Source organism: Microtus ochrogaster, unplaced genomic scaffold, assembly GCF_000317375.1.
Source record: "Microtus ochrogaster isolate Prairie Vole_2 unplaced genomic scaffold, MicOch1.0 UNK30, whole genome shotgun sequence".
Taxonomy (NCBI): Eukaryota; Metazoa; Chordata; class Mammalia; order Rodentia; family Cricetidae; genus Microtus; species Microtus ochrogaster.
The window spans coordinates 1,087,308-1,104,559 of record NW_004949128.1 but is presented as its reverse complement, the minus strand read 5'-3'; the positions used below and the strand labels follow the sequence as shown (position 1 = coordinate 1,104,559).

Genomic DNA, 17,252 nt, shown 5'->3' with positions numbered 1-17,252 from the left:
TCTCTCTCTCTCTCTCTCTCTCTCTCTCTCTCTCTCTCTCTCTCTCTCTCTCTCCCCTTCCTCCTCCTTCTCCCTCTCTCTTTTTCTCTCTGCTCCTGACTGTGAATGTGACGGTTTAAATTCCTGCCTTGATTTCCCCCACAGTGACAGACTGTGGAACTGTGGACTGAATTAACCCTTTCCTACCATATGCTACTTTCTCTGCAGGGCTCGTTACTATAGTAACAGAAAGGAAGCTGGGGATTGGGTAAGGCCGAGAATAAGGTTTCCCGATGAACACTGAGGCAAGTTAAAGATATGAGGGTGTTTGCTAATGGGATAAACTTAAAGAAATCAGACTAAGGAAGGTCTGGTTCATCTGGATGAAGTCGGGATTCTTGGTGTAAAACCTCCTGGGATCAAAGGTAGGGATGAAGGGCAAGGAGGCTGTTTGGGGAATAAGACTTCTTTTCCATAGGCTGTAGGTAGATTGTCAGCGTTAGGTATCTCAGCGCACCAAGCCAAGCTCTGCACAACAACAACACCTGACAAGTGTCCTGGACTATCATATAACTGAATACCTCAGTTTCCCACATTTAAACGGGGTTGCTGATTTTTAACTTTTATGCCAAGGGGAGATTATAGTAGTTCATGGGATCCTCTTTGATGGAAAGTGCTCTGCTCTCCCTGGGAAAAGAGCCTCCCCTTGAGGCTGTATTCAAGATGGAACCTCAGTACAGGACGTTTGTAATCATTAACATCTCTGCAAAGTCTCCAGGGGCCCTTGGAGCTGAGAGAAACATTGAGTTTAGGATGGGAAACCTTAAAAAGTTAGTCTTCTTTGGCAGATGCCTTTGGAAGTTACCTGCTGAAGTATAAATTGGTATAAATATATCACAGGCTCATCAAGAAATACGTGCACACAAGGACATGAGAGGCCCACATCCTTTTACCTAGGAATTTATTCCGAGTGTTGTTCATTACAACTCTGCTTAAGTCAATGAACATTTGGGGGTGAAACAAAACCCTCTACATCGTCATTCATAGGGCATTTGATACACAAATCATGGCCATTCATGTATAATTATATGCTACAACCATTAAAAACAATGAGAGTGGTGCATTTAATCTATATTTACAAAAAACAGCCTTGAGATGGTGTCTGAAAGCATATATAACCCTAAGATAAGGGCAATGCTTCTTTTGGGTGGGGTTGTCATGGAGCTCTCCCTCCTGTTGTGGTTTAAGAAGTTTCCCAGAGTGGGAATGTGTTGCTTATAGATGTAGAAAGGCAGCAAAGCTATTTCGTCTGGAAAAACAGAAGCGTTTCACCGTCCCTCCCCTTTCCCTCCTCCTGATGAGTTATTAATTCCCAAACACACACAAGCCCTTTGCATTTCAGTAACCTCCTGAGGGGTCAGACACCTCCAGCTCTCCCACTTTCCTGGGTTTCTGGCTCTGTTTCTCCAGGGTTTCCATCACGTGTCCTTTTGGTGCCATTCCATATAAAAATGACTGCCCCCCCCCCCACCACGAACTACTCAATTCTTTTGCTTGGTTTTTGTATCTCCAAGTCGTTACCACAAAGGAGGTTCACACAGGACAAATAAATCAGAGTATGTTCAAAGGTAGTTTGGGGGATCTCCTCTGCCCCCGCCTGCCCTCCCATTGATCATTTCTTCCAATATTGATTCTGTCTCTCTCGACACCTTTGTGTTTGAAATCGCAGCTTTCCATGGTCCAGTGAGCCAGCTTTGGAAGCTCCTCTGAGCCTTCCTGGATGCCAGGGCAGGGCCACCAGGTTGTGGAAACCTTTTTTTACTCAAAAGAGGCGCTAACTTGCAAGAGGTTTGCTTTCAGGCATCTCAGAGGGTGTATCTGGTCCACAGATGAGCTGACCTGGCGTGGCACTTATTCCCTCAGCATCTAGGCAGGTAATGAAACACCCACGTGGCTGGAAGTGCGACCAGTCTCTTCAATTACACTCTTTGTGGTTCTTGTTTTGGGTTTCGGGTTGATTTTTTTTTTCTTCTTCTTCCATTAGTATATTTTAGAATCACTCTTGAAGATAGCTTCCCGAAGATAACTTGCTGTTTTACTGTTTACCTCTGGTTGTTAATTTAGTGACTGAGGGAAAAATGGGGCTATTAAGGAACAAAAAGGCTCTGCCTAGCACATAGGTAATAAGTCTCCTGCCAGAATGGATCTGCCTGGAAGGGAAATGCTCGGCTGTTACTCCTTTAGTTCAAATATAGAGTAGTCACTAGGGAAGCTGGGGAAACCAGGTGCTAGTTTTATCATTGCCTCTGCTATGAGCTTTTATTTATTACTTGGCATGAAGTCTACATATTTGTTTGGACATTAAATGGCAATAGAATATAAATATTACCTTTCTAATATCTGAATTTCTTTTTATTTTCGGTCAAAATGACATCATGTCACACAGCCATTAAAAAAAGGAAATTAAAACCCCAGAAATACGTGAAAGCACCTCTGCGAGTTGCTGAGCTATGAAAGCCACTCTGTGAGCTTTGGTCTGAGTGGCACCCAGCGCCTTCCCTGTGTGTTAGGGGACAAGGTTCTCCAGCCCCATCACCATTGTTTCCAGAGACTGATGCTGCAGAAGCTAAAAGATGACAGAGAAGGAATAATTTCTTTAAAAAGGAACTAAAAAAGGGAAGAGAAAAATCAGTTCTCACTACAGTAGATGTACCCTGTAAACATTCTGGAAAAGAAGTCTTTACTTGATTTGTTTGTGAAGTGAGAGAGAGAGAGAGAGAGAGAGAGAGAGAGAGAGAGAGAGAGAGAGAAGAAAAAATCTGAAAATACCGTTGACTCATTACTAAATGTTTTAATTTTATAATTAGAATTATTGTATAAAATCTAGTTGCCATACCTACATTTTCTTTACCTGTAGTGTTTCATGCTGCAGAAGCCTCTGGACATTGCAGCAGTAGATTTGTATGATGGGAGCTTTGCTGTTTAGGGCAGGACCTGTGGCGATGCCCACTAGGGGAAAGGCCTCATAAAGAAGTTTGAATGGAAAGTTATTAGTTAGTTCCCTTTGCAGGAGTTTGAGCTGATGAGTCGTGGGAGGGACCTAAAGGCATTTGTAAGTAGCCCAATGCAGCCAGATGAAATGGCTTGATATTTTTAACTGTTTAATTAACTGGGTGGGTTTTTTTTTTCCTCTTTCAAAAGAAATAGCTTTGCTGAAGACGACGTAAGAACCTTAGCAGTAGAGTGTGTGCTCCTTCCTGGGTCCATTCCCAGTGCCACGCGCATCACAGCTGGGGATGCAAGGGTCCCCTGACCCCTCAGGCATTGCATTTGCCCTGCAACCTGAAGCGCCTGAGTAGAGCGCTTGACCTTGCCTTTTATGTGTTTGCAAGAAAGTTTCAGACTGCCCTTGGCATGCTGAACAGAGCTTTATGACGCCTATTGCCACGGAATGCAGGGCTACTAGAAAATAAGTGGGAAGGGTCAGTGGAAGACATCTCAATTCAATAGCCGCTCTCCAGGAGCCTGGTTCCCTCTCTGCCACCTTTCACGAGAAGCTGTTCAAAGCGGTTTCTATGCGGCAGACACGGCAGTGGGCTTTGGAATAAGAAGGGAAGCTTAACCAAGAAAGACCAAGCGTGGCTCTGACTCTACAATTCAAGTATTTTCATCTGTCCTTTTGGGTTAAGCACCTTTTTGCACAAAATTTATTTTTAAAAGCTTAAGAAGTTGTGACACAAAATGGCTAATTCCTACCTAGAGATGTGGTCACCGCTACAAACACATGATGATGGGCTCTCTAGCTATCTTTCAGCATTTTAGAAAGCGCATAGGCTAAGCCAGGCAGTTGTAGCGCACGCTTTTGTACTAGCACTCGGGAGGCAGAGGCAGGCACATCTCTGAGTTCGAGGCCAACCTGGTCTACAGAGAGAGTTCCAGGACAGCCAAGGCCACACTGAGACCTTGTCTCCAAAAAAAAAAAAAAAAAAAAGCATACTATTGGTCTTATTATATTCCAAGAGTTTAAGCATTGAGCCATTTCTTTTCGGGACAAAGGACGTTCCTCCCTAAACCTGTGAGTCTTCTTCATCCTTATGGTGAAAGTATCTGAAATCCTTCTCAGGATGAAGGTGAGATGCTTGGAAGCAGAGCCCAAAGGGTCACTCAGGCCACCCCACGCCTTCTGAGATTCACAGTCTCCTCTGTTTCTCTTCTTTGAACTCAAGTCGCTCATGCCTCTTTATACGGCTAATTAAGCTCAGTTAACCGGCTCTGGTTTTTCTTTCTCTACCAGATTCTCAGAATTGTCCCAAGTTTGGGGGGGTGGGGAGGGAATTGATTAGTCCTTTTCTGCTGCCGCCCCTGAGCTCTGCACTTGAGTACAGTGAGGTCACTTTGTTGAAGAATTAACTTTATATTACATTCTTGCAGGGTAGATGCATGTCCCTAAGGTACCACTACCCCTGCTGATGAAATAAATATACCTTCTTTATGATTCTCCCCCATTACCCTCTGTTGATTTTCTCGGAGTTTATGTATAGTCACATATTTATACAACTGGGCAAAAGTATACTACTTATTTTTCTTATGGTTTGTAATAACCTATGCAAGGTTATTAAAGGTACACAGACCCCCTTTTAAGGCATAGTTCCTTATGTCATTACTTTATACAAGCAGCTCAGATTCCATCTCGGCAACATTTTCTTGCTTTTAACCTTTTTCTCTGATTATAAAAGTAATATATGCTTATTGTGCGGTGGGGGGTTTGAAAACAGAGAATGAGCCAGGCACGGGGTGGGGGGGAGGAAGCACTTTAGGAGGCATGGGTTTTAGAAACAACTAATATTCATCCGACTGTGTCTAGATGCTGTTGTTTGTTACACACATAGGTAGGAAGGCAGATAGGTTGACAATGCATTCATTCATTAAAATGTCACCAGAGACACTGCTCAGTGGCTAAGAGCACTTGATGCTCTTACCACAGCCACCTATAACTCAAGTACCAGGGGAGCCAGTGCCCCCTTCTGGGTTCCTTGGACACCAAACACACATACCTATATAGAGGCACTCACACATAAACAAACGTGAATCTTGAAAAGTCATCATAATATACACGCCCGCCCCTGTAGTCTTTTAAACCTAACACTAGAAAAGTCAGTAAGTGGTTGGTCACATGACACTGATTCTGAAACCGGGATCCTATTCAGTTCTATTTACTACTTTGGCCCTCTTCTGCTTCTCTCTACATTGAACTCAGGTCCATCTCCTCTTCCCGGATATTTAATCTCCTTTCCATGGGGAGAGCTGTGTCTGTTTTAAGAACTACCCAAACTGCCAATCCTGATTAGATGGTCTCTCTCACACATGACTTTTTTTTTTCCCTACTCAGAAAAGTCTTGCAGGCTCCTTTGAGTTTCAAGGGATAGCATGTTCATCTTGCAGGGCCTTAATGGTAATATTGTCTGTAGTGCTGGAACATTCCACTGTCCTACTCACTCCTGAGATTCTGAGTGCAAGTCCACACGCTTGAAAATGCTAGTAGGAGGCAAATCTTAAAAGCACCAGAAATAAATAAGAAGCCTTCGGCGTGGCTTACTATTTAAAATATCCCCTCAGTCATAGTTTATGTCCATAGCATAGATGCTTATTTTTGTTTGAGTAATGAGTTTAATATGTCTAATCCAATTACTCTTCACGGCAACAGAATGACTTCTTCTCAGCTCTTTTGCTATTACTTCCATATGATGTTTGAATCGATTCTTTTAATTGCTGATATTAAGTGTCAGTCATTCCGTGGTGAGTTGGTGGCCTGATAGCCAGAAAATCACGTTCTCCCGACCCCAGCATAAAAGCTTTGCAATGAGCAGCCCGGGTTTCTAGACACACTGGGAATTCATTATACGAATGATGAAATGGGCAGATCTGCACCTCTCGTGTTATTGGTGCCTTAGACTGGAAAGGTAAAAACTCTAGGATGCTGAATTATGTTTTCAGGAACTGGGTGTGATACTCGTAATTGTCTAAAGCTACCGTTTATGGTTAAATATTTTGCTGGCAGTTAGCCCTATGGGTGGGGTGCTAGATACAATATATAGCTTAACCCCCAGTGTCCAACTGTCTCTCTGATGCATTTCTCGATCAAATACCACAGATTCTATGGGTAATACCTTCTGGGCATAAAGAGCTCCATGGATATTTTTCTCTGCAAGTCAATTTGAAGAATTCTTCTCAAGGACCTAGAAAGAATTTATAAAATAAAAGAAATAATAAATATTGTGCCTTAACTCATAAACTAGAACAGAGAGATTCACTATACCTGGGTGTAATTTTTGCTAATTTCCACAAGAGACAGATGGAAGGTTTCTTGGGCAGAGGAGTGGGGGAGGGGAAAGCTGCCTAAATCTCATATTTGAAAAAGAAAAGATTTCATTATCCAACATGAAAATGTAGCTCTATTAATGACTGGGATAGGCACTATAGTTTGGGAAGGGGAAAAAAACTCTAAATAAAGTTACTTGAAGTTCATTCTGACTTAAAACATCCAAGTGAAGTAAAAGTACTTCCTCTGATTTATGTGTCTTCGGGAGAAATAGTGACTGGCTTTTTACTAACCTATGTAAAACAATGTACTTTTGTAAATGGATTTCTGGCCACTTTATTCAGCTCCCCCCTTTTTTTTCTTACATAAAAAGTAAGCACTGTCAATCAAGGAATTTTAAGGTTTATTTCCTCTTTAGCAATGATTGATAGCCTTTTAGATTTACAAGTTGACAAGTTAAAGGGTTCTATTGGCATAATTATGTTCTAAATTCACAGTCTTTCAATTTAAATGTCCTTTTAAAACCGAGAGATTATCATACCTGTATTTTGAAAAGTGGGCCAGTCAGTTTGGGTTGGTATACAAATTGCTTCCATTAGCCTTGGGACCTATTTGAATGTAATACAGTTTTTTAAAGTTAGTACGAATCTTACTTTTGAAATTTAGGTTAATGGAAATGCATTTTAAGTACAGCATGAGACAACTTGTTTTTTAATGTATAGATAAAATGTTAGGGCTAGAGAGGCTGTCTTTTTGTTCGGTAAGGGAGAAAATATGCAGTGAAATACCTTAGAAACTAAGAAAACTAAGAAAGAAAAGAAAAGGAATTGTACAGAAAAAATAATAAAATCCTACTGCCTACTTATTGCTCCAAATACTAGGAGTGTGTGTGGAGGAGAGTCTTGCCGTCTCTCCTACTTTCTCAGACTAGATAGGCTCAAGATGGTTTGTATCCTAGGAAGGAATTCTGAAAATGATAGCATAGATTCTAGTTTCTATTTGGTCTAGCTTAAGAGAACGTGGCCAACAGAACACAATGCGGTCCATTGTCTCCAAACGTTATTATTGCAGTTGGCTCTCTGAGTCTTTTAGTAAAACGTTCTTAGAGACCCAGCTGGGCTAAGCTAGTTTTCCACAGAGGTTTTTTTTTTTCTTTTTCCTTTCTTTCACATAATATCAATGCTGTGAGTGGGTCTGTCATTCAAGATGGGAAGATTTTGAATCAAGAGCACGTTAAATACTTGTCTCTGTAGATTCTTTCAAAGGTTTCAGAGACATGCCTCTCACACTGCTCTGCCCATGGGCATGTTCACTGCATAGAAAATGCTCAGCTATTGGATCTACTGAGTCTCTATAGGAGGCATAACAGATCTCTGGGTGGTTCCCTGCTATTTAGAATATATAGGTACCTTTAGACAAGCTCTTGACTTTTTACCCAGCTTATCTTCTATGAGGAGGTGAATCCTAAAACCTTGAAGCAAAGTCCATTCTACTTTTCAGTTAGGATCATGTTAAGGGTGTAAAAGATTCTGCCCGAGGTGTTGTGTTCTTAGACTCACTCGCTACCAAAGTTTTGTCAAGAGTCAGCCCCCTCCACAGTAAATATAATAGATGGTGGAAGTGCCTGGCATGGAGGAAATCTCTATGAGGGACTCAAGAGTATCAACTAAATGCTAAGGGTTATGTCTCTGACATCTGTGCTGCAAACAACGCTGTATTTCCCAAAATGTTCAAATCCTCTGACTTCTTCCTTACAGCCCTCAATGAACCCACCATCGACTATGGTTTCCAGAGGTTACAGAAGGTCATCCCCCGGCATCCTGGTGATCCGGAACGCTTGCCGAAGGTCAGAATTCCCCCTCTTTGGTTTCTAGAAAATCGGATTTGAGAATGGCAAAATACCTTCTTGGTTAAGACAAAAAGTAGTTTATAGATAACCAACTCGTGGGTGCATTGTGTGTCATGATAAAAGTAGCAAATACTTTGGATTGGGTGATGCTGTGCCTATTTATATCATGTCAATTTTAGTAATCCTTTATTTGTCCCTATTTCCACTCATAGTTTAGGAAAGAAAAGAATGAAGCAGAGAGAGGTAAGACAGTTTGCCCAAGGCTGCACAGCATGCACACTGCTGAAATTTCAATCTACTCAGCCTGTCTCTGGAGTTTGGTTGGGCTAATCTCTCAGTATGTCATATTGATTCTCGAGAAGAAAAAGAATGCCAGATATTATCTGCTCAAAACTGTGCTTACCTCTGGCGAGGGGTAGACGGAGCTCAAAGGGAAATGGATTGGTAGATCTGGTAGAAGGGGCTGGAAAGACAACAGACGTAGACACTACGATTGGTCAAATAGGACATCTTTTTGAATAAAGCATCTTTCTTATTTGAAAAATTAAACCCAAAGCTGTGAGAAATAAAATGAAAAAATAAAGACAACAATATTATGTTGCTATCAATGCAGAAATAGGAGATTGAGCCTTGATGTGACTGCTGTATGCCTCCTGTGAGAGACCACGGTTTGTATGGGATGCAGAGTCAGACACGGCTAATCATGGCTGAAAATAGAAGGAACGCTAAGCATAAGTTCCAGCAAAGTTCTGTGTGGTCTCAGCAAAGACAACAATTAAATAGGTTCAGAGGACAGAGTCAGGTTAGCTGTCATGGTTAATTGACAGGAAAACCTTGTTTAATTTATGGCATGGTTTGATAAAAGCATCACCTTAAATGAATGGATGAGAGATACTCTCCTCCCTACAGCCAAATGTGTAGTGTCTAGATCTGTATATCCCCAAGAAAGAGTTTTAAAAACAACTATTGCATCCTTCTTGGCCCAGGACCTCTTCAAGGGGCAGGTACATGGTCAAATTCTCCCTGTATAGGGCTGTACTTGTAGGCAGATCCTCCTGTCAGAGGAGGTTCCATCTGTCATACTGTTGTCTGCTGGGCCTGTGCATGGATATGAGGAACAGGGTGAGTGGGTGTGATACCCACCAATGCCGAAGAGAGGATAGATTGTGACAGGCATGCCTGTCTTCTACTTTGACCTCCAGGGAAGAACAGAGCTTCCAGTTCCTTAGAAAAGCCTACTTCTACTGGAGTGCTGTTCATACTGATAGACCATCCTGAAAAGCACTTCATCTGGGGAAGAAATAATATGATGTGTCATTGTGTTTGCATTTCTCTCTTGAAAGGGGGTCCTGCATTGTTTCCTCTATCCTCTTTTATTCTTGGTGAACTATGAAACAGTCAATTGGAACAATGGGCAGCTGTGTCTTTCAGGGCATAGGTGTTCTGTGGAAAAGTTGAAATTTAGGTTCCTCTGTTCAGCAGGAACATAGCGTCTGTGTATTTCCTGTGAAATACTCTGATAAGTTATAGACAATGGTGGACATGATGTGTGCCCATCGGTAAGTTACAAACAATGGTAAACACAATGTGTGCCCACTGGTAAGTTTTAAACAATGATAGACATGATGTGTGCCCACTGGTAAGTTGCAAACAGTGGTAAACAAAATGGGTACCCACCGATAAGTTATAAACAATGGTAGACATGATGTGTACCCACCAATAAGTTATAAACAATGGTAAACATGATGTGTGCCCACTGATAAGTTATAAACAATGGTAGACATGAAGTGTGCCCACCGATTAGTTTTAAACAATGGTGGACACAAAGTGTGCCCACTGATAAGTTATAAACAATGGTAGACATGATGTGTGCCCACTGATAAGTTATAAACAATAATAGACATGTTGTGTGCCCAGTGGTAAGTTATAAACAATGGTAAACATGATGTGTGCCCATCAGTAAGTTATAAATAATGATAGACTTGACATGTGCCCACACAGAGAGCTGTGTTGTTGCCTTAGTGTGGTAGAACTGAGACACACGTACGATGGCAACTTTTTCTGCTGAATCCATTTAGGCAGTAACTTTATTTTCATTGAGATTTTAGGTCAGCATTTTATCTCTGGGGTCTTCGGGATTCAGAGCACAGCCTGGAAGTTCAGATTGGGCCATATAGGATTAAGTCCTCCATCACTTGTTAGTCAGTGACCTGTGTCAAAAGCCTTCCTTCCCTTTCCTTGGCTCAGTTTCCCCATCTGTCAAATGGGAGTAGTGATTCTTTCTGCTTTGCTGGGTTGTTACTCTGGCTACTTACTTAGCTCCTGACAGAAGGTAACCCTGGTTATGTGTCAGTTGAATAAAAGCAGGAGCAGAAAAGCCCCATTCCCCGAAAAATTGAATCTATGCTTTATCCTCTGTGCCTCAGTTTCTTCATCTACAATAGTGGGATAATAGAATCATATAAGGATGAAAGTCTGGTTAAATGTTGAGGTCTAAAGAAGCTAGGAAGTATTTTTGCTTTTCTCTCTCTCTCTCTCTCTCTCTCTCTCTCTCTCTCTCTCTCTTAAAAAAAGGATAGAGGTATCAGAATATAAAAGTGAGTTTTTGTTAACTTACACCTAAAAACATTTTTATTAGTTGTGCGTTAGATTTAAAAATGTTTTATAGTTAGCCCAGGCACATGTCGCTTTGTCCCTGGAGGCCCTTGGGTAAACCACTCAGCCCTTTCTTCCTGGATTTGGGAGGAGCAATCAAGGACACAATGGACATGTGTGTGTTAAGGAAACACTGCAGCTTGCTTCCAACCACTTCAACTGTGTAAGGACTGTGGCCAGAGGAGCCCACCCCAGGAAGCTGTCCCTGTGACTCAGAGCAGAATGGCTGTCCTCTTGGCTCTGCATGTTAAGGTGGAGCAAGAGTTCAAGGGCAGGGTCAGGAAGTGGCGGATGGAGCCAGCGCGAGGTATTCCGGTGGACTTGAGAGAGATTTATACCCCTACTGTCCATTGTTAGGGCCTTAGCACAGGGCCCCGCCTTTCTCAGACTCATGGTCAGTATTTGTCAAACAGGGGTGTTTCAGTGAACTGTGGACCACACACCTTAAAAAACAAACGCCGCTTTATTAAATCCATGTGTTTGGGAATAGACAAAGCTAGATTCATACAACCACCCACATATTCTGTCAAATGAAACTTGCTCCAAAGACCACGCAGACAGCCCTCCGTAATAATATGCCTTTGTATACAGCCTTGCACTGTTTCAAAGCACTTGGACTTGCTTTGTTTTACTGGATCCCCTCTTCTGAAAGCAGTTGGGAAAATAGACATTTTTCTCTTTATCTTCCCCATTTACCAAACAGGAAAGGAGGAGCAAGCAGACTCTCTGTAAGTTATTTCATCTCTGAGAGACACTAGAGTTATGCTAACCCTCCATATTTAGGAGTTTCATTTCTTTCATAAGCACAAGGAGCTGAGCAGGCCAAGGTCTTTAAAGTATTCTGGCCTGTTTTACTGATAAACGAACTTTGTTTTCTGGGTCCTGCAGGAGAAATGTGACTTTGGGGTCTAGGTTGACTTCTTGTAATGGGGAAGTGAGAGGGATGAGGACTGTGGCCAATCAGAAGCTGAGATGCTAATTGCCTTGGTGATGCCACATAGAAACTTTGAGCAAGGATTCTCTCAGCACTGAAGGCCAAAGGCAGCATCTCCTTTCCTTTGTAGTTCGCTCCTTGTCTTCCTAAGCAGCCTTTAAACTTCAGCCCACAGGCAGTTCAAGCATTTCGTTCAGTGCTCTAGTCTAGCCGGCATTCCATACACACTGGCTGCAAATTTTGGGAAGCCAGGATTGTGTTTGTTTCACGCCTATTGCATGTCTAGCGCTGCTTGATGGCGTCTGCTGCAGAGCAGAGCGGCCAAGCGAGCCGGTGCGCAAGCCAGATACACGAGGAGTTTGGAAAGCAGGCTGAAAACTTGGTGCTTGCCCGGACTTCATGTCTGCAGCCTCAGGTTCCTCCTCTGTGGAGCAGCTGTTTCCCAGTGCTCCTAGAAACTAAAGAGGGGAAGCATACAGAGAGAAGTTCCAGGCAACTGGGGAGAGTCCATTAAGTGGGGACACTAATCTCTACGTGACACACATCCCATAATCCACAGAAGAGGCATTTAGGCTGATCCGTATCCCCCCCCCCCTCCACAAGGAGGTCTGTCTGCTGACTTGCTATGACATCAGAACCAGGAAGTGAGAAAGCTCAAACTTGAACTAAGGTTCACGAGTTCAAAACCCTCCCCGTGTCTATGTTAAACTTCCACCATTTTTCGTATCTGGTCACTCAAATACTTCTGCCTGAAGGCAATTACTTTCTGCCTTCTCTTCCTCAGCAATATCTTCTGCCCATGCCCCGCAGATGCTCAGGAGCTTTTCCTCCTTCCTCTATGGATAAGGGCGGGTTTGGAAATCTCTACCAGGCTACCACTGTTTGATTATGAGATCCAGTCTCCCTTCTAGAGAAAGTCGAGCAATTTGGGGAAAGCAACAAAGGCCACATTTGTGTATTTTGCTTTATGGAGCTGAAAATATCTGGTAAATTGATCCAGTGGGAGTCATAAATACACATTACTTTATCTTGTTCTTCGTGTCCTATACCCCAGAGCCTTGATAGAACAACACCACTTAATAGACTTAAGAAAGAGTAATTACACTCATTGGTTGTGTGATTTTTCAGCCCTCCCAGCCCTGCCTGACCTTCTAATTTAGCTCACCGTGTCTAACTAATGCATTTATATTCATCTTTTATGAAGCATGGATAGTGCAGGATTGACTCTACGGTCTTCTCTAGCTGTCTGCCCAGGTTCTGGATCTGGTTGGTAGTGAGGGGAGAAGAAGCCATCCATCTCCATATGTTTGCATGGATAGACAGCCATAGACATGGCGGCGAGCATTTGTCATCCCTTATGAAACATAATAAAAAGTATTTATTACATTTTTCCTTTAAAGCTTTTATACATCCTAGCATTATTTACAGCTAAACATGCAGGCAAAAGATGCGAGTGTTTTTAAAATCATTACTGCTAATGTCTCAGCTTGTCAGAAGTGCTTAAATTCTCCTGCACTTTGTCTAAAAACTTGGTACTGTTGCCTTTTAAGCACAGCACACTTAAAGGCTCTTGCGAGTCAGATCTGCAAACACTGCTGACAGTCTGTGATGGATGATATTGCAAAATTTGCAAGATGTTTGTCATTTCACACAGCCGACATATTAAGGAATGGATTAAGAAACTCAAAACCCCTATGGGAAACAGTCACCCCCCTCAAACCCCAGCCAAACCTCGAACCCCCAAGAGCACACCAGAATCTCTCACTCGGCTGTCTCTCCCAACTTCTCCTCACTCAGCCATTGGATCCCAATTGTTCTCTGAGCATTTTCTCTCACCATATGGTCTCCTCATTACCATACACTAAGAGTCCATATGGGAAACTTGTGAAATGAACTGTATTCATTTTAACTGCCAGATGAGCAGCCTTGTGCTTTGCAAGCCTAGCTTAAGTCATCTGCTGTCTTCGTGTTGTTATGGCAACATGGTGCCAATAAAAAATTCTAATCTACTGTAAGTGGTCACAATATTTTAAGTGCTTGCCTATAACTGGCCTCAAAAGTGACATGAGACAGGAGGGCTTTGGTTTGTCCAAAGGCACGGCAGTGGTAGTTGATTTCAGCAGGTGTGAGTAAGGAAGCTCCTGAGACTGTGGCTCTGTGCCCATGGGGCCTTGGACTAAAATGTGGCTTGTCACGGGGTTAGCATGCAGAAGCATGGACCAAAGGGCACGTGGGTCATAGACCCTTTGGATGAATCTAAAACATACCCTGAATGTCAATCGCTGTAGTCGCTCAGATACCTGTCTCTGCTGGTGATGGTGAGCCGGCCAACCATGGATGCCACTCTAGGTTTGGACTCATTGAGGCGGGAGCAGATCCTCCTGGGAGCCTCTCCTTCATTGCCATCTGAAAATCTCGGACCCCGTGAAGCTGCTCTACTTGAACACAGGAATCAGTCATTTCAAATGCTGGGCTAATTAAGAGTACCTTAAAGTAATGGAAGTCGTCAGCTCCATTCTAAAGCGTAAATCATTTTCACCTCCAAGGGCCCTCATGATGTGTTGCCTCTCTGCCGCTCTCTTTGTATCGAAAGTGAATGTTTATCGTCTCATTTCATCAGTTCACATTAGCCTCATGCTGAATATTTAAACACAGAACAATTTGAACTCACCATGGAGGAAGTCGGTGGCTGCACTTTCATTTGGAACAGCAAGGGCTCATCTAATAATAATTTAGTAAATCAGCCATTTAGTGGCTCAGTTGTGCACTGCATTGTGCCAAAGATTATTCAGTTCAGCTGTACACTTGCAAAATTGAAATTCAGATTCCACTCGCAAGCGTGGTTTTTGCTTAGTGGCGAGATGAGACCCCAGATCACCCTCCCTAAAGAGTATTCATGTTTAGTGATTTATCATACATACAGAGCTGGGGCAAAACAAAGCTCGAGTTGACTGTGTACAGTGTATTTTAATTGTGCTTTGATTGTTTTAGTCTTTATGCACAGACTATCAGTAATTCAAAACCCACAGTTGCATCAGTAAAAATACACATAAGAAATCTTTGCATAACCACATTGCCTTGCAGCAGGAAAGGGCGGTGACTAAGGAATTCAGTAAAAGAAAGACCCAGTGTCTCCATGTTCTACTGCCTCTGTCACCATTCCCTCTCCCATCCCCTCTATCTCTTTACTTCTCTAATTGAAGGAAACTTTATTAACATTACATTGGCAAACATGACTGACCTTGCTCAAACAAAAGCCCAGAAACAAATGCCAGTCTTATGGTCTATCCAAATCATTCTTGGTGGGGGGAGCACCCTTGAGTTTGGTTTCAGCAAACATCTTGTCTCTGCATTCTCTTGTAAAACCACAAACTATGGAATGACATCCACTTTCCCCTCCCTCATCTTCATCTGCCAGAAAACAGAGAGGCAGATTCCATCTCCCCATTTTGATAATGTGCCTAGCTCAGGAACTTGGCTCTCCTTTAGCACTTAAACTTCTTTTATCCTGGGAGTCGAGCCTAGATCTGGGCCCTGCAGAAGCAGTATATAGATGTGAGCATGTGCACACACTTACTTGCCTGCGCTCGGCTTTAGCTAGAGAAAGAGGTGGCAGTGGGCTGCAGAGATGACGCAGTAGATAAAGGGCTTGCTGTCCAAGCATGAGTTCTGAGTTAGTTAACTTAAGCCAGGCCGGTGGCCTGCCTGTAATCTCAGCCTCAGGGGACAAAGACAAGGGATCCCTGGAACTAGTGGTCTAGGTAGAACAGGCAATTGGCAAGCTCCAAGTTCATCTAGGCATCCTTCAGGATGTAAAGTGGGGAGCAATCAGGAAGATACCAGACATTACCCTTAGCCTCCATAGGAAAGCTTGCATACACACCCAAACACATATGAATACATATATACGCATATACAAATACATGCAATAAGAAACACACCTTTCACCAAAAAGTCACATGAGCCTCACAAAATAATAGTGTTCACTCGTTTAGATGATTTTTATCTGTTGCTGACTTATTTTTCACTACAATTTTCTGCTTGTTTGGGACGAGCAGACAGAGGCAGAGAGGAGGAAAGCGATGTGCTGGTCCTTATGCAGTAGAGAGCTGAGGCTTCTAGAGCAGCGTGTGCAGCCCAGGAGTGGCGGCTTCCCACCTTCGCATACTGTCCCAACAGCCCTCCACTCACAATCACTCTCAGGGTGTTACAGACAGGATTCCCTCTCCATCCTAACACCATCCAGTACAGCATGAGTACAGCTTGCCAAGAAGCTCAGTAAAAGAAGTGAGGATCGCCGATATTGTTGACCGTTGCTTGGGAAGCACTCACTGTGGGGGACCTCTTGGCGCAGGTACTGGCATCGCCCCTCTTTTATAGATAAGGAAACAAAAGCATGTGTTCACACTAAGTAGCATAGTGTGGGTTTGAGCTCAGCCCAGTGAGCTTCAGATCTAGCGCCTGAGTCCCCATGTGCTTACTTACTGCCTCTGAGAATGAGGAAACTGGAATTCTAAAGACAGGAGGTTTTGCATGCCAGTCTCCAGATCCCTCAGGCTCACTTGGGTGGAGGAAAGATGTGGTGGCATTGACTAAAGTTAGCTCACAAATGGCTGAGCTAGGCGAAAGTAGTAACAAGAATTAGAGGCCCACACAGGCAATCCAGGGGGAGAATGCCTTCTATTTGGCTGCTCAGCCTGTGTGGTGAGGGCTCATAGAAACAGTTACCCACCAGCTGAGCTCTGGAACTCTCCCAAATGTTCTTTGAGGGCTTGAGCTCCTGGAGACAGATTCAGTTTAACCTACTTCATATACCCGTCCTGTATAAGAATGGCAGGAGGAAGGGGCAAAGCCAATTCCATCTTCCAGCCACCAGGAGATTGTCTTCAAGACTGAAACCCATAGGGGCACAGTCAAGGGGTCAAGGGCAGAATTCCGGCTCACTCTCTTCAGCCCTGGATAATACAGCAGTCAAGCATTGGAGGTACTACTGAGTCCCCAGCAATCAAGAGGCCCTGGAGTTTGATAAACGGTGCATTTGTGTGTGTGTGCGCACGCTCACGTGCGCTCACGTGTGTGCACGGGAACACCTCTCCCTGTCCATGTAAATGCAGATGTCCATGAAGGCTAGAGGTGTTGGATCCCGTGGAACTGGAGTTATTGAGGCAATTGTAAGCCTCCCAATATGGAAATTGAAATCCAGTCTTTTGTAAGAGCAGTACCCATGCTTAACCTTGGTGCCATTTCTCCACTTTTCAAGGCCCTGGATTTTTTCCTCTATTTATTTATTTATTTGCTTACTTACTTAGTTTTTTTGTAATTCTTGGGAGACAAGGTGTCACATATCCCAGGATGGCTTCCAATTTGCTATGTAACCATGAATGGTCTTTAACTTCTGATCCTCCCGTCTCTACCTCTGAATTCTGGAATTGCAGAAGTATACTATCACACCCAGCTTTATGCAGTGTCGGGGCTCAAACCCAGGACTTTCTGCATGCTACACAAGAACTCTACAA

The 17,252-nt window shown here is 43.1% G+C and overlaps 1 protein-coding gene across 4 annotated transcripts in view; it reads left to right on the top strand.

Annotated features, from left to right (window-relative positions):
• Ebf1 (EBF transcription factor 1) overlaps positions 1 to 17,252 on the top strand; it is a 398,525-nt gene that overhangs the window by 356,632 nt on the left and 24,641 nt on the right. For all 4 annotated transcript variants that reach the window (XM_026789805.1, XM_026789807.1, XM_026789806.1 and 1 more), the window contains exon 11: positions 8,056 to 8,144. In XM_026789805.1, coding sequence (XP_026645606.1) covers positions 8,056 to 8,144 — 89 coding nt within the window. The remainder of the gene's footprint in view (positions 1 to 8,055; positions 8,145 to 17,252) is intronic.